Below are 25,864 nucleotides of genomic sequence, written 5' to 3'. Positions count from 1 at the left end.
AGTGTGATTCTTCCTGGAGATGAGGCAGGCCTCAGAAGCTATAGGCTCCATGGAGAAGGTTAGCATAAACACTTGCTCTCAGAGCAGAAAACCAAGAAGTAGAACATTCACGTGGGAACCTATAAAGCAAAGACTCTGCAGATGTACAAAGAAATAAAGAGCTTCTGCTCCCCTCCTCTGCTGTTTCTTTGTTGCTACATCACAATATCTTGCAATGCCAAATTTACAGCTGAAGGTGGAAGAAGCCAGTCTTCACAATGGTCTGCAATGTCCTGTATCATCTCCTCCCACACACTTTTCACAACCCATTGGCTCCTGAGTCCTGCACTCCATTTGCTTCAATGACAACTGCATTAGACTCTTCTCGCTGTGAGAGCTCTATACAGGTTCAGCATTCCCAGTCTAGAACTGAAAGTCCAAATGCATATATATATATATAATATATATATATATTTCTCTTTGTTTCCCTGTGATGTATTAAATGGAAAATTTTACATCTAACCCTCAGGTAGCACAACCCATGGAAAACACAAGCAAACTAAAACTATTGTGTAAAATTATTTTCAGGCTCTGTGCATAAAATGTGTATAATATAAACAAATTTTGGGCTTAGACTTGGGCATGCAACACAAGACAGCTCATTATACATTTGTAAAATTTCAAAACTTGCAAAAGTCTGAAACCCTTCTCATTTGAAGCACTGTGGATAAGAGATGTCCCTAACTGCTCTTCTTTTCTGCCTTCCTCTAAAGCATCGTTCTGACAGCCTCTCTTTTGTTCTATCCCTTGCAGTGATCTGCTCAAATGCATCCCTCCTAAAAGGACCTTATCCAGCCCTCTCCAATATGGAAAGTCTCACCACAATTTATTGCCTTCACAGAACCCATCACAAACTGGTGTCATATTATGTATCTATGTGTTTATTTTCTGTCTGTCCCACAAGTCTAGTTCTGTATGGGCCTTAGCACTGGGAAGTTGGCTGTAATTTACTGCCATTGTCAATGAAGGCTCCATAAGGGTTCAACAGATATGTTAAATTAAGTTGAATTCTGCAGACCACATTTTCATTTCTGAAGAGTATATGATCCTGGACTGACTCTGAATTTCCAACAACACTGTGACTGGTAGTCCTCAAAGGGAAGAAAAGGAGAAGAATATCAGAATTAGAGCTACTTTACTGGAGGGTGGGGGAGGGACAATTCTGCTTGAGAACAAAGCCTCCCCATCCTATCTGACATTATTTCAACTTTCATCCTACTTTCTCAATGTTATTTTTTGTCATTATTAACTTCTGGTAACTCATTCCCTACTCCCCCCCACACTTTACGTGATTCAGATTTTCTTTACATAACAGACTTGTCAAAATTTCCAAGGCAAAACTAATTGTACTTAATGAGTAAATGCATCTATATTCTCATTTACAACTGTGGTCTACTTTTTTTTTTAAGTTTTGAAAAGATTTTTAAAGAAGTCTCTGAGAATTTCATATATTGCATTTTGACCAATTCTCCTGGCCTACCTCCTCCCAGATCCATCCCCCATTTCAGAATCCACACAATTTTGTGTGTTCATTCATTTTTTTTAACCCATCTAAACCTTTAGAAAGAGCTTGTTTATTAAACAGGTGTTTTGAGCAAGTCACAGAACCTCTGAACTTTCTGATAGCAACTGCATTTATAGTATGCATCCTCTGCAGGCAACAGTTTGCGATTTGTATGCAAATCAGTGGATCTAACTGGAAAAAGAACAACAACAAAAACACCGTCACCCTGTACTAAGGGACAAAATACCTTGTAGTGACAAAGAGTCAACAAGGTACTTTTATTCCAGGGTCCCTTCAGTTGCTCCTATTCAAATTAGAACTGTTCTTAAGAGAAAAAGCAATGCGTTGCTGATTTGACAGACAGGACTTGTCCCCTTTTGTTCCCCAGGTATATCTGCAATCTAGGCAAGCTTCAATGGAGGAGGCAGATTAAAGAAATAGCCAGAGGCAACTATCAATTCGGATCTCTGTAGAAGAACTAGTTACAGATGATAAATTGGAGATGTTTCTTAGTATTTCAAAGTAAAATAATGATAATAATATTAAGGAGACGAAGAAAGGCAAGTGACTCAGTGGGTGGGTGGGCAGAGAGATAGAGAGAGAGAGAGAGAGAGAGAGAGAGAGAGAGGGAGGGAGGAAGGGGGGGAGGGAGGGAGGGAGAGAGAGAGAGAGAGAGAGAGAGAGAGAGAGAGAGAGAGAGAGAGAATGGAGGAAGGAAGGGAGGAAGGGAGGGACAGAAGAAGAAAGGGTGGGTTGTGTTACATTAAAAGACCTAACCAAACAATAAATTTAAAACAAAGCCCATGTTTGATTTTGACAGGTATATTTTTGCCTGTTGAGATGAAGTCTTCCATGCTTAAGGATCTCTCTGTGGCATAAGGGTAACATCCCACTCCTTGATCAACAACATATTAACACAGATCATTTTCTATGTTTGAGCAGTGATGGGGAAAAATTGTTCCTCACTCACATCTCAACAGCCATTGATTGAATCTAGTCAGAAAAGAAAGAAGTAAAGCCAGAAGACGTATATAAAATGGCACGTATTAAGTTCAAGTGTAATTGCAAACAGAGATGCTGCAGGCATGGGGAGCTGAGAAGGTTTCATGAAGGTCAGCATAGAGGCTGGCTCACAGCAGTTAGATGAACTCCTCTGAATGTGCACAAAAGTGAACGGACAGTGCCCAACTTCTGCAATTCTTTTCAATCCTACAGTGTTAGATAATATCCCAGACCATGCAATCTAGCTTCTGAAGTTCCTGGAACAAAAATGTCTCCCTCCTTTGCCGCTCCCCTCTTCTCTCTGCTATCTCCCTCTCTGCTTCTTTACCTCTTTCCTTTTCCATTTCCACCATCCCTTCCTTCATTTATACACATAGATGTATGTGATGGGACACAGTAAAGAAACTGCCAACGTGACCATTCCATTATTAGGGAATGTTTAGATTGTAGATGAGAGAGGACAGCCAGAGTAGTCTCTAGGAGTCCAGTGCAGAGAAAGAAATACGTAGACCAAACATGGTCAGGCAGGAAAGCAGGAGTGTGAGAAAAATTAGTAGCTGTAGTGAGATAGCAGGATGCAGAGAACAGAACATACGAGAGAATAGAAGCGAGTAGGAGGCAAAAGGCTTGGAGACGGATGTGGAGCTGAGCAGAGTGAAGCCCTTGAGCTGGAAAGTCTTTAGGATAGAGGAGGAAGTGAAAAGGGTATTAGTGTGAACTTTAAAATGTATCGTAAGGACTTGTGATCTTGAGGGATCCTGGAGGCCAGCGTGGGCTTTGGTATGCTCAGAGGTACCACAGGTAGCCATAGGTCCCTTCTGTCAGAGTTAAGGGAAGCAATTCCTTTAGGAGGATGGGAACTGGTTTCACAGTTTCCTGAGGATGCTGGCATTTATCTAACTTCCCCAAATCCTTCTATACTCGAGATTGGACTCATTTGTGTGCGTGCATGCACGCACTTGTGGTGTGTGTGTGTGTGTGTGCATGTTCGTACATGCATACGTGCATGTGTGTGTGTGTGTATGTAAGTTATTCAGAAGACAATATGAGACACATTTGGCATGAAAAAGGGGGGAATGAATTATTATAACTCTGACAGAAGAAACTACTTCTTCCTGGTGAACGTTCTCTTCACTGTTCTTAGTCTTTCAACGAAGGAGAACTTAAAGTGCATATTTTCAGGAATTCACAAACCAACTCTTTTAAGGTAATTTAGACAACATAATTGCTTGATTTTCATTTGCATCAGGCAAGGTACCATTAATTAGTTTCCTCCAAATGGCCCGAAAGTTCACTGGAGGAGAATAAGCAGTCTTGTGATAGAGAATGGGTGTTTCATGATCTACCTCGGGGCTTGATAAATAAGGACAAAAAATGCAGTGAGATGCACGCACACCAGCAGTGATGGGACACACATGAACAGAGAGTTCCCAATTTCAGACCTGGGGTGCGGAGTGCACTGTATTTATAAAATAATAGCCTACTTACTTATTCATCCTCCACTTTGGAGCATTAGAAGCAATCTCTAAATAACTGTTACAACACATCTTTTTTTTTATTGAATAAAATAAGAAGATAAAGATAAAGAAAGAAAAGAAATTTCAAAAATTACTGCTATAATTTCATTGTGTGAATTATGGGTAATCCACAACACTCTCATATGCACAAAATGGCAGACTGTCAATAAAAGCGCATCTCTCTTCCTCTAGGAATTTAGCAAGCAGGCAATAAGAAAGTTGAACTTCAAAGCCAGGCATGGTGGAACGAGTCTATAATCCCAGCACTTGGGAGGTAGAGACAACAGGATCAGGAGTGATCTGCAGCTACCTGGATAGTAAGAGGCAAGCCTGGACTACAACAAAATGAAAAAGAAAAGAGAAATTAAAACTTCGTCTCATTCAAAGACAAATACAAGGCAGCAGAGAAGACAGGAAAGTGCTCCTCATGCAACCATGGCCACTTTGAATCCCAGCATCCCTGTAAAACAGCCACACATGGACGCTTTTATAATCTCAGTGCTGGGGAGGTAAAGACAAGATTCCTGGAGCTCACAGGCACACCAGGTGGAGATAAATCAGCAAGATCCAGCTTGAAAGAGTCTTGTGTCAAAAAATAAAGTGAAGGTCCGTAAAAGAGGACACCGGGAAATAACTTCTGGCCTCCATCTGTAGGCCTACACACATGCATACATACACACAGACGCGCGCGCGCGCACACACACACACACAGACACACACACACACACACACACACACACAGAGAGAGAGAGAGAGAGAGAGAGAGAGAGAGAGAGAGAGAGAGAGAGAGAGAGAGAATATGGAGGAAATATCAAACATAAGTGACTTAACTATAAAAATAAATAGGTATTTAAAAGTCAATGAGTAGTCTCAAGAGGAACTCAGAATGGGAAAGGAACAGTTCAGCAGGCACACTAGAAACCAGAGTGCCCCCTTTCTAGCATGCAGATTTTTTTTTTTCTGTAATATTCCATTTGGAAATCAAGTGAAAACCTGAATTTTACATTTTAGATGCTAAAATATATAATTTTCAAATGTAATAAGATACTATTTCTATGTCAAATTAAGCAGTAAAATATAATGAAACCATTTAAGACTTGTTTATCTTTGATGATGAAGAGCAAAAGCATGTACCTTGTTTTTCTGTGTTTCCTTAAAGGTCAATGTTGACATCCAATAATTCCCTATAAAGAATTTTATGTAAGTGCTAGAACATAGTGAAATAAAAACAGTGCTTTCTGAACATACATCTGTGTGCCTCTCTCCTCAAAAGAGTTTTCAGATTAAAACATTAGCAATATTTCTTTAGAAGAAGACACAAGAAAACATGATTTCACACAGTTTTCAGAATTGCTGGGAAAAGGGGAAGTTTGCAAATAAAAATTTTGCAACTTATCCTCCCGGCATTCCTCAAGCTTATGAAACTTACCTAGTGACAGGTAGTAAGACGATGTTATTTAAAAACATTTCTGTATGACTTCGAGATTACCACACTCTACATAGTGAGTTCCAGGACAATTAGACAGTGAGACCCGATCTAAAAATCCTTTTTTTAAAAAAAAGATATTTTCTGTCTTTCTATTCAATAATCCATATTAATAAAAATGTCCTATATGGCAGATATGATCATATATTGTGACTATGTGTCTCAAATAATATTATTCTAAGAAGAACCGACTCATTGTTAGAAACTGACTCTGCTTTCTCCTCCTTTCTTACACTTTATTTTGATAGTGAGGCTAAAATGCAGGACTCTATTCTATTAAGTATGCCTTTTACCGTTGGGCGAACCTCTAGACTCCCATTCATTCTGGTTCTCACAAAGAAAATTTCCACACTGAGTATGATGACGCATGCCTAGAATCTCAAAATTCGGGATCTGGAGGCAGATCAATCAAGAGTTTAGGACCAGACTCAGCTACAGATGTACAGATATTATCAGTATGGTTTTATGCCATACTGGCATGTCTGAGACCCTGTATCAGAAAAGAAACAAAAAGTATAATTCACTAAACCTATTAAAATTGAAATATAATTTTTAATTTGGCTTTGGAAACAGATGCCATCATACCATTATCTGTGACCAAAGGTATAATTGTATTGTATTTTTTCCTACAGTGAACATATCAACTTTTTACCTTGTTTACAAATTAGCTCAGAAATCAAAATATAATTCATATAATTAAACGTCTCAGCATTTCATCTTAAGCATGAGCTTTTCAGAAATTGTACAGAGACTCTTTTATTGCCATACACAAAACTTTGAAGAAAACAACTTAATTGTAAGCTTAAAGATGTGAAATAGACCACAGAAACAAATTTCAGCACTTCCTGAACTCCATTTTATAAGCAATATGATTATAAAATATGACTGAGGACACAAATGCTGCCTAAGATGATAATAAGTCCCCAAGTGTTCAGTGTGCAACCTGGAATCTCTGTCGACTCACGAGTCAGGATCGTGAAGTAGAATTGTAAACTGAGCCTCAACGTCACCCCACATATTTCATAAAGCAATTCCTGGTTGTCATTAGAGAACACTTAGAAATGTCCTCAATATAGCATTATGCAAGCACTTCCACCTCAGTAAAATGCATCAACTGGATACGATCTCCCAAACCCTGATCAGAGAGGTGCTAAGAGTTCTTTCTGGGTTCAGGCAATGCAAAGCAATGCTGTTTGCACTGTAGGAAGGGGCCTGCAGAGGAGAGAAGGTAGGGAGATAGCACTGGGTCCTGTGTCTGTCAATAAAGATGCTCAAAAAGTGAGGGGAGGATGTGATAAAGGAACTGATTACCAGATCACTCAATCTAAACATTTAAAGACAGATTTTTTTTCTGTTGTACTTTTATTGCTTTTTTTAAAACTGTGCTTAAATAGTTTCTGCGATTACTAATACAAGCTGGATATCCTTTCTTGCTTGTTTGTTTGTTTTTTGAGACAGGGTTTCTCTGTATAACAGCCCTAGTTTTCCTGGAATTAGCTCTTGTAGACTGAGCTGGCCTCCAAGTCACAGAGATCCTCCTGCCTCTGCCTCCCGAGTGTGCTGGGATTAAAAGCATGTGCCACCCTGCCCTGCTACTTTTTATTTGTTTGTTTGTTTGTTTTAAAGCTGAATATCTTTATATATATATACATATACATATACATATATATACATACATATATGGAAGATTTTACATTTACATAGTAAGCTTGGTCAAGTTACAGGCCATGATAAAGCAGACGTTTTAGGAAGCAAAACTGATTATGTAAATACAGCAATTCCCCAAATAGGCACACTGAGTTCTTAAAATCCCAAAACCAAATGGACATTGTCGACAGTGACCTCAGAAGTAGTAGTCCATTCTGTCAGACCTGAGTCACAATGTCCTGATTACATTTTTTTTCATGAAAATATTACATCTTTCAGGTGGTATTTCTGATAACACGTGGATTAAGACCTTCACATCTGATATCATCAATTAATAAATATAGCTTCATTAAAAATAATAGCCACATAAAGAGAACTTAGACACTTAGGTAGAAAATTCTTGAATGTCTATCGAACACAGCTTGACAACTGCTAAAGCCAGTGCTTATTTTCCAGAAAGTTTATACTTAACCTTCTAAAGCTGCAGCACGCAAGATAAAGTCAGGGATAGATGTGTCGTATCATCTCTTCCACTCTTAAGTAAACAGAGCCACAAGGCTACTAACAGTAAAACACTGGAAAGACAAGTCACTTAAGAGTCTATTTGTCCAAGCAATTAAAATACTCCAAAGAGAACTGCAGATATTCCCCAAGAGACAGTTGCATATTATATAAAGCAAAAGCTTTGCTAAATGTTCGTGTGTGTTCAGATTTTTTACTGCTTCTGCATATTAAAAACCTCGATGATGTTTTCCATAAGAGTGATTAATTAACTTAATCTCTTAATAAAATCTTCAACTTCAGTGAAACTTAAAAATCTTAAAATCAACCCCATGTTGCTTCCAAGTTCTAGCAAGTCTGTATATTTAACTGTTTCTATCTGCTTAGATTCTATTCAAGTATCACAACTTAGTTTTTTAACTCATTTGCAAGAGAACACTGGTAAGAACCTAATTTATATAATAAAACTTATAACTAATAGCTAACATAGCCTCATTTTTCTAGAAACCACATATATATTTCAAGATAAGTTAAAAATTGGAAATTGTCTCCAGAAATAAATGCTACCCTTAACTTCTCAAGTCTTAGAATGAAATTTTCAGCTCCTTAAAATTAGCAACTCATCCCCATTCCTTGTAATGATATCTACATTCAATCATCTGGACAATATGCAACATTAAATAATTCGCTGAGACCTCACGTTAAAGCTGCATGCCACCAATTTTTTTTAAATGTACTGCCTTTTAGTAGTTCCGTCTTTGTTTTCTTCTTAACATAGATCTTCTTTAGTACAGTTCAAACGTGAAATCATGTCAGCAATACACACTACCTGATTGTCCTTCCATGATCATGACACAAAGAAAAGACAGAAAAAGAAAAGGCAAAAGACACAGAAAGAAAATATAACTCTTATTGAGAAAGGGTAAGCTTTTGTGATGCTAAGGTGTTCCACATTCCCTCCAATCTGTCACAAAATGACCAACAGAATAAAGAGAAATAAAAACAAAATGATGGAGATTTCTTTCATTCATTCCTGGTTTAAAAACATATCAGTACACCCTCAAAGGTACTTGAGACTTCATCAAAATCCAAAATATTATATTTTACTTTAGCCAGTTTCTTCATTAACTCAGGCAAACATTCCTCTCAAAAAACATATTCCACTAGTTGACACATAACATGAGAAATTTTGTTCATCACTATATGACCAATACAAGTATGTTGATTTTAGCCACAATGTCACTTAAAGAAGCCAATTAATGAGCCAAAAACACAAAAGTTAAAACACAGTCTTGGGAATAACTTTTCTCTTACAGTCCTGACGAAATCCTTCCTAGGCTAATAACCTAGGCAAGAAAGGGAGCCCAGAGCTCAGGAAGGAGCACTCGTATCTCTCCAAGGACTATCTAAGATATCGGCCCCTTCCATTTTGTTTTATTAGTGTTTCTATCGTCGCAAGTACTGCTACTTTCCTGCATGTTGAGTAAGATTCATGATTATTTCTCACAATTCTTCTTTATAACATCTAAAGTCGTCGTAGGTGTTTCCTTAAAAGTCCATTTCAGAAATCATGAATTCAGAATATATTTCTTTGGCCTGTACAACTTCATGTCCCAAATTAAAGGAAAAAGGAAGGAATTCTAGAAGAAATTTGGAACCCAAAATTCTACACAGCAACTGGCCTATGATACCCATTAATCTCACGGACACCACTCTGCCTTCCATGTGTATTTGATGGACAATCTGTAGACTCTTTTCCTGATGGGATCCATAACTTCTAAAAACTGTAGAGATGATCTTTTAGAAATCGAGGGGGAGGGGAACAAACCTAGACTTTCGAACATTACAGTTTGTATAGTTGACGATTTTCAGGTCTGATATTCTAAATATATTAGCCATAATAAAAATGAACATGATATATTATAAAATATTTTGATAATCATATCTAAAATGTTTATAATTATGTAAAATAAGGCAGGGTTCTTAGGTTGAAAACACAAGCCATATGTATCTATTAATTAGTCTATTAATTCTCTACTTGTCACTTTCTAGTATTAATATTTGCCTGAAACTCCCTGGTACTTTCAACATTTTGGCATACCCATTTCACAGATCAAAATAATTTTCCAAATCTTTATTGCTTTCGTACGTCCATTAAGAGAAAAATGGAGTCACGCTAAAGTACCGGGAAGCCTTAAGAGATTCACACTCAACCCACCCATGTCCAATCTCCATCCCATTTCCTACAAAGAGCACCTACCCCAGCGTTGTCATGGTGACGATGGTGTACCAGAAGGCTGCAGGGATGCTGGTGAACTTGCTGGCTGATGACCCCTTCTCTGCGTAAAACATAACCGTAGCAAAAATGATGATAGCCATAGTGAGAGAGAAGAGCAAGAAGCCCAATTCGGAGGCACAGCTCTTCAGTGTGTAACCCAGGATGCGCAGGCCTTGAGAGTGGCGGGAAAACTTAAAGATCCTGAAGACTCGAAAGACTCGGAGTGTGACGAAGGCTCCACTGACATCCTCATTATCTGTCATGACCAGCCCAATGTAATAGGGCAGGATGGCCACCACATCGATGATACTCATGACGCTGCGCACAAAACGGTAACGACTGGGTGCCGCCGCCAGACGGAGCAGGTACTCAACAGTGAAGATCATGACACAGGCGGTGTCTAGGCAGAAGAAGGCCACAGCGTACCGTTCCCCACAAGGCAGTTCTTTGATGTGGCCTGGGCTAGACCCACAAGGAACTGTTTCCACCACATTGGCGATGACTGAGACGGCAATGAAGAACCCAGTCACGTAGTAGAACACCAGGGCCATGGTGCTGGTGTGAGGATTCTCAAAGGCCCGCCAGACCCTCTGCCTAGCAGTCATGGTGGGCAGCGCACTCTCTCCTGTGTTGTCAGTGTCCGCATCGTCCTGTAGGCGCTCCGCATTCTCCCGCCTGCGGTCCTTGTACTCCTCGTAACAGCAGTCGCCAATAATCTCCGGGATGAGGCCAAAGAAGGCCAGTTCTTCATCGTAAGCAGAGATGCACTCATGGCGGGGGTAGTGAAGCTTCCCCGTGCGGTAGAAATTGAGGATGTGGCGGAAGATGTCTGGGTCACGGTCAAAGAAATACTGTTGGGTCTCTGGGTGGTAAAAAAAGTCTCTCTCAGAACTGCCCAGGAGAGTATCTGGGTACCGTTCCAGGGTGTCCTGCCATGTCTGGAAGCGGGTGCCGCTCACGTTCAGCACAATCAGAGCATCCTGAGTCCTTTTTCTCTCCTGCCTTGGGGGAGCTGGCATAGGCCCCGAGGCCACAGGCATCCACCCAATGGCTGCCGCCCTGGCAAAGGGCAACCATGCTGCAACACCGGCCGCCATGTTGTCTGGAAGTGTAGGTCTCGAGAGTGATCACAGTCACCCAAAGTAACACAAGGCAAGTAACGCAATGCCCCACTTCTTCAAGTCAAACAAAACACGGGGGAACACTGTTCACAGGAACACAGTTATTCCAAGGTGGCGCAGGTGAAGTCACAGTTCTCACAAGGCCAAGTTTCCCTCGCAGACAAGTATATGGAATACTAAGAAGAAAAAAATACAGCGACCTAAAAATCTCTCTCCATAGAACCTAAACAAATCTCTGCCAACAGTTGGACCAGGGCACCTCCTGGCACGTGTGAGCACACAGGTGACTTCGGGAGGCAGCCGTTTCTTCAAACAGGTGTCTTCACTTCTCCCCTGACACAGTCTGGTGGATAGGAGGTCAATATAGAGAGTAGGAGAGAGGAAGCAGGAGGAGTCGCCCAGGGGTAGTCTCTTAAAAAAAAGAATGAACCTTTTCACCTTCCCTTTCTGCTGAAGTAGTCCTTCCCGCCAAAGGCGTCTCAAAAAAAAGACGACCTGTTGTTGTAGCTCCGGAGATGCGGTCACAGCCACTGTCCCGCGTCCCTGGGAGTCCGCCGGCCGCCTCTAGTCCCGCGGCACTGGCAGAGATGGAGGTGAAGAGCAGGGCTCGCGGCGGGGGGCGCCGGTCTAGAGCTCCTTCTCCCCCACGTCGACAGACACCCTCTGTGCCAGCCGAGAGCGTTCGCCCGCGATGGCCCCTTCACTCTCTGTTCAAGTTCAGCTCAGGTGCAGCGTGACAGTTAGAGAGCCCGGGAGCTGGCAGCCGCCGCCGCCGTGGCGGCAGCAGCATCATCTGCCTCCGCGCAGAACGCGCCTCGCCCGCGGTACATACCTGGCAAAGTGCGCGCCGGGGCTGAGTTGCATAGAGACTTTGCCGTCGCCTTGCACCCGGAAAAGGAAAGGGAGAGCCAGAGACTCCGGAGCAGCCGGATCCCAGGCGCCCGGGAAGCATAAATAAAGCTCTGGCGAGCTCTCCGTCCCCTTCCCCCACCCTCCGTGCCTCCCTCCTCCTTGTCACCTTCCCAAAAGCCAGGCGCAGGCGAGCAGAGCCAAACAGCAACAAGTTCAAAAAGGTGCGGGGGAGGCGAGCCGCCCAGGCCACTCGCTCCTGCCAACTTACTGCGCGGCCGGCGTCCCCGGGGTCGGGGCGCTGCGGGGCTGCGGGGTGCCGGGACTGCGGGGCTGTCGGGCTGCGGGGCGGGCGGCGGCGGCGTGGGGCCGGGGCCGAGGCGCGAGCGGGCTGGCGTCCGGGCGCGGAGGCTGGAGGCGCTCGGCGGCGCGGGGGCGCGAGAGGGCTGCTCGCTGCTTCCCCGCCAGTGGGTGGTCCCGCATCTCCCCCGGGCTCGGCGCGCAGCTCTGCCCGAGCGATCGATAAATAAGCAGGGAAGAGAGCGAGAGCCGCACGCACGCCCCGCCACGCAGGTTAGGCAAAGGCGTCTCCTGCCTTTCCCTCGCCTTGACCTTTCTCCGCCCCCGCCCCCCTGGGCTCCTCTCGCTCCACCCTAGCCACCCACCAGCCCAGGCACCAAATGTCACCAAGGGAGAGCATCCAGGTGGTTCTGCCCCAGGATGAGCGAGCCTCGGATGAACAAAGAGAAGCTTCAAGGCTCTTGGCCGCGGTCGTTTGGTGGAGGAGAGGAGGAAGGGGACCGGTGACTTACTGCTGCCTCCGGAGCCCCGGTTTCAGATGAGCGTGGGAAAAGGGGGCCAAAAAAAAATTGAAGAAGAGCTGGGAAGGAGGGTGAGCGAAGCGGAACGCGAAGGAATTGGTTGCCTTCTGGGGGCGAGAGGGTCGCAAAACCTGCAAAGCTCAGCGGCAGATTTTTTTTAAGTGATTCCCTTTCTTTTATATTTTTTTAAATTTATTTTTGTTCAAAACAGATGTCAACGTTACTGAGGTTAATATATTACCCTTCCAACTTGCTGAAAAAGTCAGACAAGTCTCCTCTGGCTAGGTCTTGCCACAACTCCTTTCCCCCGTCCTTTGCAAATGACAGGAGAATTTAGACCCCTTTTTAAATGTCAGCGTGCAGGGGCGTGCGTCTCTGAGAGTGTGTGTCTCTTCAAGCTCTTTGCGCATCCCCTGCGCATATCTAAAATGGTCAAAGGATGAAAAGGTGTCCGGGTGAGGGTTGAGTGATGTGAGGAGAGACAGGAAAATTGTAGTGGCCAACCGATTTTGGTCTTCATGCACCCCGCCCCCAGTCATTAGGTGTCTTCCTTAAAGCCAAGCTTTTAACATCCATAACCACTAGATGGCGTGAGTGGCGAGAAGTTAAAACTGCATCTAGGGTAGGTGCTTTAGAAAGGCAAAGGATAAGAAATAATTTACTGATTCAAAGAAGAATCTGATCGCATAAACATCCCTAAATTCCCTGCTACCACCTACCTTTTTAGCGTTTATATCAGACGTACTTATTGAGGCTTCAGATTGCATTTTTTATGGATATGGAATAGGACGTAGAGTTTCTTGTTTAAAACGTCTCTAAAAATTAAATCTGAAGTACCAAATAATTATCAGCAAAAATCATTGAGATAGTAGGAAAAGTGTGACTCCTGTTAGTTCATTAGGAAGAGCGGCCTGATTTGTACATGAAAATTACTTTTCAAGGCTTTGTTTGCTTGCCCTTGGTTTGGGAAGTAAGTGGATTGTGATGTACTGTATAAAAACTGACTTCCAAGAGGTCATAGGCATGATGCGTCAACTTTAAATGGATGCTCAAAGAGAACTTATGAACTTAAAGCATAGGAAAATCATCAAACAATGACAATAAACAACCCCCATAATATGCGGAATTATCTGTCAAGACGAATATCTTTGTTATGCTTGCTTACATGTCCAGGTTTAGGAATTCCTGTGCAGGTAGGTAATGGAGCTGAACTTAATGTACCATGGAAGTTTAGGACACACGCTGCTTATTTGTTTGTATTGGCTGAGTGAAGGATGCTTGCAAAGCGGAAAACTAGCAAATAGAAAGGAGGGGATTGCTTACCCGTTGTTATAAAAAAGAACTAATACAAACACAAAGATGGTATCGTTGTAAGATGAAAGCATGTCATTTAAATAACAGACCTGGGTATTAAATACCAATAATAGCATGCTATCCTATAAAGGTGGAACAGACAATTGAAACCGATCTTTTACCATTCACCTCTGGGAGAACAAACACAAATAAAAAGCAACATTTAACTTCATGAGAAGCCTTTCGATAAAACAACTTTCACAATGTAGGAGGGCATTGTGATCTGCCCTCCTCCAGCAGCTTCTCACAGTGCAGAGACCTAGAGCTTACGAATTAAATATATCTAGATTCAAATTCTTGCCCAGGAAGTGACTTGCTGGTTTCATTTCTTTCTGCTGAAATTCTATGAGTAAAAATTGTCGATAATGAAACAAAACAATTTAGGCAGATTATAAAAATTAAGGATGATATTTCCAAGCGCCAATGTATGTATGTATTTCTTAAAACATGGAAACTAGGTCTTTTATTATTTAGTAAGCATGCAATTCACCACATTCATCCTGTGCTTATATTGCTTACAAGGGCATACTTACTACTGTCCCCGAATAAAATCTATCTCCTTCTCCCAACAAACACCTCATACTTTAATTTTAATTCATTCATTGTAATGTATGGAAATTGCACATAAAAAACCCACCAGAGTGCTTGTATTTCCCTTCCTTGTGCAACTCCAGTTCATTCCTATTGTCTTCCCTCCCTGTATGCTATACGGTATTGATTAAGTGGGAGGCAAAAGACAAACAACCAAATAATACTTAATTAATCACCAATGTCTTCTAATCCTGTCAGCTTCTGGTTTCTTCTCCTGATAGGTGAAGACCAGAAAAAAAGAATAAAAAATAAATAAAAAACCTGATGGATGCTCACTCTTTTATCACCTGCCATAGCAAACACACAGGGACCCAGTAAGTCTGAATATTCTATGATTGACCAGTTCTTCCTTTCATGGCATTTAGAGAGTTTGTGAGTTGTGAGGAGTAGTAGACATTCATTAGTGTATCACCTCCTTCCACTAAAGGTATCTTGTCACAACTGCAAAACCATAGTCAGAAAGACAGCATTCATACCCTCTGAGTTTACTGAACAGCCTCGCCAACGTGTCACAAACTGGGAGGTTTATGAAACCGTATATTTATTTCTCACAGTTCTGGAAGCTGGAAATCAATGATCAAACAGCCAGTAGCATTGGTGTATGGTGAGGATTTGCTTTATGATTAAGAGATGGAAACTTCTGTGTCTCACGTGGTATAAAAGGAAGACAGGCCTCAGGCCTCTTGGCTGTGTGTTTGTGTATGCATATATATTATATATATATATACATATATATATATGCATCATATATATATGCACCAGTACTAACCTTAAAATGTCTGATCTAATCATTCATTTTATCATGTAATGGCCTCCCAAAACAACTATATACTATTTACTACTTCAGTGGGGTATGCATTTCAACATGAGTTTGGAGAACACATACTTTCTGAGTATAGATGGTAGAATCTTCTGATTCTATTCAAATTAATTAGTTTTATGAACGCTAACTTTTGCCCTTATAGTTATAGATTTAGTTATTGTTTATTGTCCTCCACCATACTAGACATGAAGAATATTACAATAGCAAGGATTAATTTTTATAACCATAAAATAGCACCACACCCTACAACCCTTGTCATCCAACCTCTAAACTGTTCTCCACCATTTACAACGTTGAGAATGTTATCTGAAATGAATCCTGAAGTGTATAACTTGTTAAGACTGTCTAAAGTGAAAAAAAAAAAACCTTAAGACTGCTAGAGGAACTGAATCGTCCAGTCCTGGAGGCAGGAATACTGCCTCTCAACCTCTGAGAACACACAGGGCTCAGCTGTATGAGAACTAAGTCAGAATGGGTTCCAACCATTCCTTCTGGATTTTTGTCATTTTTGCACTCCCCTATTTCTGTCAGATCTCCAACTACTCCACTGCATCTTCTCATTCTCATTTTAAAATACTTAGCCATAAGCAAGCAAATTGAACTCTAAATAAGTCAATTTTGAATTTTTTCCTTACTAGAGAGGTATATCAGTGATTCAGATATGATCATCCTACATTAACTACTGTCTACACTGATTTTTATTTGTATTTCATTATAGCTTTATTTTTAATTTTTCTAATGACTAATTGTATTGAAGACATTCTTGCGTGTATTTGCCGTCTGTAAATATTCTTCAATAAAATGTGTATTCCTAACGTTGCCTGTTTTTAATTTGATTGGTCTTTTATGTTTAGTTTGATTACTCTGTATATTCTAAATAGTTTTCCTGGATCACATGTGTTACTTTCAAACACTTTTCCTTGTGTGTAACTTGTTTTGAATCTTTTTCTTGCGTCTATGATAAAAATTTTCATTTTGATGAGACTCAGCTTATTAACTTTCTCCTTTTTGTGGCTTACACTTTCGGTTTCAAGTAAAAACTCTTATTACTTAATATTGTTTAAAAACTTGATATATTACATTTTAAAATCAAATTAATATCTATTTTGAGTTAAATTTGCATAATATATGTTTTTCTAACATTTTAATTTTTATTTCTATTTTTATTCGTGAAACAGTGAATATGCAGATGTAATTTTATTGAAATGCCGGTCCTTCTGCTACTGTGCCTATGTCAGAACTATGTCAAATCTACTTTGTGCATCTGTTTCTAGTTTTCTATCCTGTTTCTTTGATCTCTGTGTCTATAACAACCACCAATATCAACTTCTTTTTATGATTATTGTAGTTATGTCGTAACTAAATACCAGATGAAAAAATTTGTTCTACTTTAAAATTTTTTTCATAATTGTTTTAGCCATTCTATGTCCTTCCTTTTCCATGTAAATTTGATAATAAATTTGTCTGCCTGTGCAGAAAGGCACTGTGATTTTAACAGGAATTATATTACATCTATAAATCAACTTGGGAAGAATTGACAGGTTTCCTACGTTAAGTGTCTCCCCGTTTATTTTGCTTTTTTTTATTTTTATGAGCACTTTGTAGTTTTCAAGATACAGAAATTGTACATGTCTTTATTAGGTTTTGCCTAAATTGTGCTTCCTGAGGAGAAATTTTGGTCTTTTATATTTCACTTTTCATATGTTCATTCTTGGTTCATAGAAGTATAATGAATTTTTCCTTATCGATTCTGTGCCTTGAAATTTTGTTGAACTCCATTATTCATAGATTTTTCTGTAAATACAATCATGGTATTTGCAAATAAAGTTTTTTTTTTACTTGTTTGCAACTGTCATACATTTTATATAGTATGTGGCTCATATTGAATCCAAAATGGTGATATAACGACTTCCCATATCGTTTATTTGTTCATAAAGTACTCATTAGAAATGATGATGAGGATACCCAGGATCTCAGTTTCTTCTACCTTTACGTCTTGCTACCTTGACATTAGTCCGCTACAGTCTTACCTCAGCTAATTCTAGTTTGCAGAAGATACTGTTTTTCACGGATCTGGAAATGACCCATGTTTGTTTGTTTGTTTTCTCCAGAGTTAGTCGCATGCTTCATGGGGAAAATTATATAACTTCTTCAAAAAAAAAATCCAGCCCATGTACTCTGGGAGAAACCTTAAGAGCTGTGATTTGCTTGTGACCTTCCACCTCTTAAGAAATCCAAACAAGGCAAATTGAGTTTATTATTTACTTTGCTGTTGCTGTGATAAAATGCAATAACTACAAGCAGCTTACAAAGGAGTCTAGCTTGGCTTGTGCTTCCAGAGGAGAATTCATAATGGTGAGAAGAGTATGACAGTATACCCAGGTGTGAGAAGTTGGCTGGTCACATCTCAACTCCACACAGGAAGCAGAGGGAAGAAATACAAAGGAAGGAGATGCTGTAAACCCTCAAAGCCTGCCTCCAGTTTTGTGATTCTTCCAGCTAGGTTGAACAACGTAACTATTCTATAGCACCCCACCCCACCCTCCACACACAAGTAGGACCACCAGCAGGGGACCAAATGTTCAAAAACAGGAGCATATAGATGGTGCTTCTTATTCAGATCACAATGAGCAAAACTCATGAAAACTGAAAGGTTATACCTCATATCTATCAATAATGTTAAAAATAGCAGAATTTCATTCTTTCTTTTGCTGAATAAAGTGTGCATTTATACAACATTTTATTTATTTGTTCATCTATATATTGACAACAAATACTGCTATAAACATGGGAATGCAAGTTTTTCTTCAACAGACTGACTTCACTTCTTCTTGTTATACACTCAGTAGTGGGGACAAACAGCCTATGGCAGCTCTGTTTCTACATTTTCAGGAAGATCTATATGATGGTTCATACTGATGTCACCTAGGAATGGAGCCTCTGGGAATACCTCTGAGGAATTTTCTTAATTAGGTTAATTGATGTGGAAAAACCCACCCTAAATGCAGATGGCACCATTTCAAGGACCTGGTCCTGAGCTAAATTAGAAGGAGAAAGTAGCTGAGCATTTGTACTTAACATTCTCTGCTTCTTGCAGACCAATGCAATCTGGCTAGCCAGGCTCTTGCTCCCAAAGCCATGTCTCCATCTCCTTTGCATGAAGCCATGATTCCCTCAAGCTATTAGCAGAATGAACTCTTCTTCCTTAAATCACTTCTTCATACATATTTTCTTACAGCAAGACAAGTGACTGATCTATTCTGTAATCTTTGCTCCAATAGTTATATTATTTTCCATCTTCTCTAGGTGTGTGAGGATCCCTCTTACTGCATGCCCTAGCAATTTCATTTTGTGGTTTTGAACATATACATCCTAAATGAATCAAAGTTATATCCTGTTGTAGTTTCAGTATACATTTCTCTGACAGATCTTTTCATATGCTTTATTTCCACGTGTATGTCATCCTTTGAGAAATTGTTCAGTTAATTTCCCATTTGAATTGGAATTTTTTTTTCTGTTGCTTTAATTCTGCATCTGGACACTAATTTTTTGTTTAATGAGAAGTTCACAAGTATTTTCTCTTATATATAGGTTAACTCTTCATTGTCAATGTTCTCCTTTGCTCTACAGTATACACTACTGAATGAAGACTAACCACTGCAAATTTCTACATTATTGTTTATTAAAACAACACATTGTGGTTGGTGAGATGTCTTGGTGTGTAAAACACTTGCCCCCCAAATGTAAAGACCTGTATTCTAATCCCCAGAACCCACGTAAATGCAGACATTGTAGCCCACATCTACAATCCTAGCACTCCCACAATGAGATGAGAGATGGAGAGGGAACATCCACAGCACACATACCCGCCATTCTTCCACTGTGAATAAGTGACCATGTCTCAAACAAGGTGGAAGGTGAACAAACACCACTACTTGTACTGCACACAAGTGCTGTGAGATACACATATCTTCACTCTAGTAATATGTACACACACACACACACACACACACACACACACACACACAAATGTTCATAATCGTATTGCACAAAATAATTTAAACAACAGTGTTTATTCATCAATATTATTTGCTAACAGTTAGAATTCCCTTTATTTCCATCATTCAAACATAATTTTATTTGGGAGTTTTATTACACTTTAGGTTAGCATACAAAGTAATGAGTTTCCTTTCTTATTCTCTCCTTTCAGTCCCTTTATGCCATGCAGTTATAAAATTGGACATCCCAGAAAGATAAAGGAGACATATGAATGACACAGCACTGCTAAGGCTGTTTAAATGCTTAAAACACATCGATATTTCAAAAGCCACAGGAGCCTCTAGAATACAGTCACTGTGGCAAGTGCCATGACCTGAATCTCCCTTTGGGACACCATTAAAAGGATGAGTTGACAACTTGAACTTGATTTATTTTATTCATTTGTCCATTTTCAAACTTTCCAGGTTTTAAACAGGGAATAATTCCAATTTAAAAAGTTTCCATAAGCTTATTTTTTCAAATGCAGAAAATGCTTAGCAAATTTTTACACAGTATCTGTCAATATTCCCATAATGCTTTTCTGAGATATGGTCACATTCTATAAGATTTGAAGTCTATAGCCAGCTCCTCAACCTAAGCTCACATAATTGAATTTGGAAGTCTTTATTTTGGCCATAATAAAAAGATGTTTGAACGGTAGGTGGCTAAAAAGCTATTCAAAATCACATGTGAAATGAATCAGATTTTTTTCTGGAAACATTTGCCAATATTAAATTTTGCAACTATGTTTTTAGCCCTGGTTCTGGACATCCAACATGCAATTTTTCTTTTGTACTATGTATGCTGTTAAGTCACACAGCACCAGCAAACATTTCCCAACACTCTACAGCTTATATTTGAATTAGTTATAGCATATTGCAGTGTTTTTAATGTTCATACCACTTCTTCTACCCTTAAAGAATCAAACTTCAATTAAAAAAATGAATGTTTCTCAGATTCTTCTACCATTATTCCACAGGATGTGTCAGATCAGTATAGTGTATTTCTTCCTGATATATTAATAAAAGTATAATTTATCTATATATTTTATATACCATAGATTGCATAAATATTAGATATAGAAGTTTAACCCCTGTTTCAGAAGGGTAACAAATTTTGTAAACACGGAATCAGAGCACCATGTCATTGCCTGATTTCTTCCTCATAAGAGAATCAAAATCGTTACTCTATGTGCTAACATGTTGAATGCAGATACTAAGTACACGCAACTCTTCATAAGCAAATGTATTTATAATGTTATTATAAACAAGCTTTTGTTATAAACATATTCTTAGCTTCATGCATTTTAGTGTCTTTCTACATATGACCTAGGAAAACAATGGAAAATTAGAAGGGAAAATCTGTTGTTAACACATGGTTTTTATTAATCATTCATGACAAGTTGGCTATTAGAAGCACCTGTATTTTAGTTACTTACGGTAAATCTATCTTAAATGAGCTTAATAAGAGAAGGAATAAAAGATAGGGAGATAATATAAATCTGTTTTAACCCAAATGAAAATGGTTTATGCATTTTATTTTAGAATTTTTTCTTTTAAGCACAGAAACAGGAATTTTATGTTATATATTTATTTGTTTGCTTGTGTGTTTATTTATTTTTAAAACAACCTTTTCTCATTTTACATACAAATTCCAGTTCCCACTCCCTCCTCACCTCCCATTTTCAACACCTTCCCCACCACACCTCCCATCCACTCCTCCTTTGAGGAGTCACCAAACTCTGGCATATCATTTTGACGCAGGACAAAGGCCCTCACCCCCATATCTAGTCTGAGAAAGGTATCTCTACAAAGAGAAAGAGCTGCAAAAAGCCAATTCAAGCAGTAAAAATAAATCCTGGTCCCATTGCCAGCAGCCCTACAGACTGCCAAAGCCTCACAATTGTTCAATGGATCTAATCTGGTTCTATGCAGGTTCCCTAGCTGTCATTCTGAAGTCAAGGAGTTCCCACTAACTCAGATCAGCTGTTCTGTGGGTGTCTTCATTATGGCCTTAACACCTTTGCTCATACTATTTCTCCTCCCTCTCTTCAGCTGGGCTCAGGGATCTTAGCCCAGTGTTTACCCGTGTATCTCCGCATCTGCTTCCATCAGTTGCTGGATGAAGGTTCTATGATGATCATTAAGGTAGTCACCAACTTAATTACAGGGGAAGGCCAGTTCAGGCATCCCCTCAATTATTTGTTGAAGTCTTAGCTGGGATCATCTTTGTAGGTTCTTGGGAAATTCACTAGAGCCAGATATCTCGCTTGCATAATGGCTCCCTCAATCAAGATACCACTTTCCTTGATCCCCTCTCTGTCCTTCCCCCATCTAGGCCATCCAGTTCTCTCATGTTCTCCCCTCTCTCCACTCCTGCCCCTCTTCTTCTGGTCTCCCTTCTCGCCACACCCATATTTTCAATTTTCTCATGAGACCTTGTCTATTTCTTCTTCCAGGGGAATTCATGTATATTTCTTTTTGGGTTCTCTTTGTTACCTAGCTTCTCTGGGGTCTGGTTATCCTTTGCTTAAAAATCTAATACCCACTTACGAGTGAGTACATACCTTTTCTTGTCTTTCTGGGTCTGGGTTACTTTACTCAGAATGTTTTTATCTAGTTTTATCTATTTTCATCTCCCATGTGTGGTATTGCTGGATCTTAAGGTAGATTGATTCCTAATTTTCTGAGAAACTGCCATACTGATTTTCAAAGTGGTTGTACAAGCCTGCACTCCCACAAGCAATGGAGGAGTTTTCCCCTTACTCTAATTCTTCTCCAGCATAAGCTGTGATTGGTGGTTTTGATCTTAGGCATTCTGACTGGTGTAAGATGGTATCTCAAAGTTGTTTGATTTACATTTTCCTGATGACTAAGTATAATGAACAATTCCTTAAGAATCTTTTGGCCATTTGAGATTCTTCTGTTGAAAATTCTCTGTTTAGATTTGTATTCCAGTTTTTAATTAGTTTATTTGCTATTTTGATGTCTAGTTTCCCGAGGTTCTTTTTTTTTTTTCACATGTTTTGGAAATCAGTCCTCTTTCTAAAGTGGGGTTGGTTAAGATCTTTTCCCACTCAGTTGGCTTTTGTTTTGTCTTATTGACTCTCCTTTGCCTAACAGAAGTTTCTCATTTTCTGGAGATTGTAAAAAATCAGGTGTTCATAGGTGTGTAGATTAATATCAGAGTCTTCAATCCTTTTCCATTATTCCACCTGTTTTATGCTAATACCAAGCTATTGTTATTACTGCAGCTCTGTAATAGACCTTGATATCAGGGATGGTGATGGCTCCAGAACTTCCTTTATTATAGAGGATTGTTCTGCCTATCTTGGGTTTTGTTGTTGTTGTTGTTGTTTTTCCATATGAAGTTAAGTGGGTTTTTTTTGAGGTTTGTGAAGAATTGTTTTGGGGTTTTGATGGGGATTGCATTTAGTCAGTATATTGATTTAGGTAAGATTGCCTTTTTATTACGTTGATCCTACCTATCCAAGAGCATGGGGGAGATCTTCCCATTTTCTGATATTTTCTTCAATTTATTTATACAAAGACTTAAAGTTTTTGTCATACAGGTTTTTACTTCTTTGATTCATGTTACCCCAAGATATTTTATGTTATTGTGGCTATTATAAAAGGTGATGTTTCTCTGATTTCCTTCTCAGTCCTTGTATCATATGCATATAGGAGGGCTACTGATTTTTTGTTTTTTTAGTTTATCTTTCTTCCTGCCACATTACTGAAGGTGTATATTAACTGTAGTAGTTCCCTGGTAGAATGTTTTGAGTCACTTTTGTATACTATAATATCATCAGCAAATAGTTTGACTTCTACCTTTCCAATTTGTTTCTCCTTGATCTCTGTTTGTTGTCTTATTGCTCTAGCTAGAACTTCAAGTACTACATTGAATAGGTATGGAGAGGGTATACAACCTTTTCTTGTTCTTGATTTTAGTGGAATCTCTTTGAGTTTCTCTCTATTTAATTTGATGTTGGTTGTCGACTTGCTGCACATTGCTTTTATTATGTTTAGGATGTTGGATTTTGCCAAAGGCTTTTTCAGCATCTAATGAGATGATCATGTGGTTTAATTCTTTCAGTTTATTTATATGGAGGATTACATAGACAGATTTTCATATGTTAAACTATCCCTGCATCTCTGGAAGGAGGCCAATTTGATCACGGTGGGTGATTTTTTTAAATGTGTTCTTGGATTCAGTTTGCCAGTGTTTTATTGAGTATTTTTACATCAATGTTCATGAGGGAGATTGCTCTATAATTCTCTCTTAGTTGAGTCTTTGGGTACCAGAGTGAATGTAGCTTTCTAAAAAGAGTTTGGCAATGTTTCATCTGTTTTTATTGTTGGGAACACTTTGGGGAGTATAGATATTAGCTCTTTGAAGTTCTTTTGGAATTCTGTACCGAAACCATTGGGCCTATGACTTTTTTTGGGGGGAGGGGAGACTTTTGATGACTCCTTCTCTTTCCTAAGGGGTAATAGGTCTATTTAAATTGTTCATCTGGTCTTGATTTAATTTTGGTATGTGGTAGCTATCCAGAAAATTGTCCATATCTTTTAGGTTTTCTAATATTGTGGGGTACAGATTTTTGAAGAATGGCCTAATAATTCTCCAGACTTCCTAGGTGTCTGTTGTTATGCCCCCTTTTATTTCTGATTTTGCTAGTTTGGATATTTTCTGCCTTTGGGTTTGTTTGGATAAGGGTTTGTCTATCTTGTTGATTTTACTTGAAGAATCAGATCATTGTTTTATTAATTCTTTGTATTGTTTTCTTTGTCTCTATTTTATTGATTTCAGCCCTTAATTTGATTATTTCCTGTCATCTACTCCTCTTGACTGAGTCTGCTCCTTTTTGTTCTAGAACTTTCAAGTGTTCTCTTAAGTCATGAGATTCCTCCTCTTTCTTTATTAGGCACTTAGTGCTATGAACTATCTTCTTGGCAGTGCTTTCACAGTGTCCCATAGGCTTAGGTGTGTTATGCATTCATTTTCATTGAATTATAGGAAGTTTTTAATTTCTTATTTCTTTCTTGACCCAGGGGTGATTCAATTGAGCATTGTTAAATTTCCATGAGCTTATATTTAGTTTGTTGTTGAATTCTAATTTTAAGGTTTGGTGATCCAGTAAGATACAGGGAATTATTCAATTCAATTTTTTTGTATCTGTTGAGGTTTACTTTGTTAAGGGGTATGTGATCAATTTTAGAGAAGGTTGCTGAGAAAAAGGCATGTATATATATATATATATATATATATATATATATATATATATATATATATATATATATATATAGTGTTTGGGTGAAATGGTCTATAGATGTCTGTTAAGTTCATTGCATTTATAATATCTGTTAACTCTGTTTTTTTCTCTGTTAAGATTATGTCTAGCAGACCTTCCCATTAGTGAAAGTGGAGTATTGAAGTCTCCTACTATTAGTGTGTGGGGTTTGATATGTTATTTAAGCTAGAGTAATATTTCTTTACATGTGTGGGTATTCTTGTATTTGGGGCATAGATGTTCAGAATTCAGACTTAATCTTAAAGGATTTTTCCTGTAATGAGTACTAAGTGACCTTCTCAATCTCTTTTGATTGATTTTAGTTTGAGTCTATTTTTCAGATATTAGGATAGCTATACCCACTTGTTTCTTAGGTGCATTTTATTAGAAAATCTTTCCCCAATTATTTACTCTGAGGTAATGTCTGTCCTTGAGGTTGAGGTGTGTTTCTTATATCCAAGAGAACAATGGATCCTGTTTCATATCCATTCTGTTAGCCTTTGTCTTTTTATAGGTGAATTGAGTCTATTGTTATTTAGGGATATTAATGGCCAGTGATTGTTAATTCCTGTTATGTTTTGATTGTAGTGTTTGTGTGTTTCCTTTTTTTGTGTGAGGTATTCTGTTGACTACGTTTTCATTGTTGCAGCTTAATTCCTTGGTTAGAAACTTTCTTTCCAGTACTTTATCTATGGCTAAATTTGTGATAGGTATTGTTTAAATTTAGTTTTTTCATAGAATAGCTTGTTTTTTCAGTCTGTGGTGATTGAAGGCTTGCTGGTAGTCTAGGCTTGCATTTGTGCTTTCTAAGTATCTGCAGCACTTTTGTTCAGGACCTTCTGGCTTTCAGAGTTTCCATTGAAAAGTTGTGTGTTATTTCTGATGGGTCTCCCATTATAAATTACTTTGTATTTTCACATTGCAGCTCTTAATATTCTTTCTTTACTCTGTATGTCTTGTGTTTTGATTATTATATGATGCGGGGATTCTTTTTTTGGTAT

General features: G+C 39.0%; 1 protein-coding gene across 1 annotated transcript in view; it reads right to left on the bottom strand.

Annotated features, from left to right (window-relative positions):
- The window catches only part of Kcnd2 (potassium voltage-gated channel subfamily D member 2), a 487,521-nt gene extending 475,860 nt beyond the window's left edge, over positions 1–11,661 (bottom strand). Inside the window, exon 1 of the mRNA XM_075953496.1 lies at positions 9,957–11,661. Coding sequence (XP_075809611.1) covers positions 9,957–11,071 — 1,115 coding nt within the window. The 5' untranslated portion in view covers positions 11,072–11,661. The remainder of the gene's footprint in view (positions 1–9,956) is intronic.
- Between the last annotated feature and the right edge of the window lie 14,203 nt (positions 11,662–25,864).

The sequence above is a fragment of the Microtus pennsylvanicus genome, chromosome 19, assembly GCF_037038515.1.
Source record: "Microtus pennsylvanicus isolate mMicPen1 chromosome 19, mMicPen1.hap1, whole genome shotgun sequence".
In the NCBI taxonomy this organism is placed as follows: domain Eukaryota; kingdom Metazoa; phylum Chordata; class Mammalia; order Rodentia; family Cricetidae; genus Microtus; species Microtus pennsylvanicus.
This window is presented reverse-complemented; position numbering and strand designations above follow the sequence as displayed.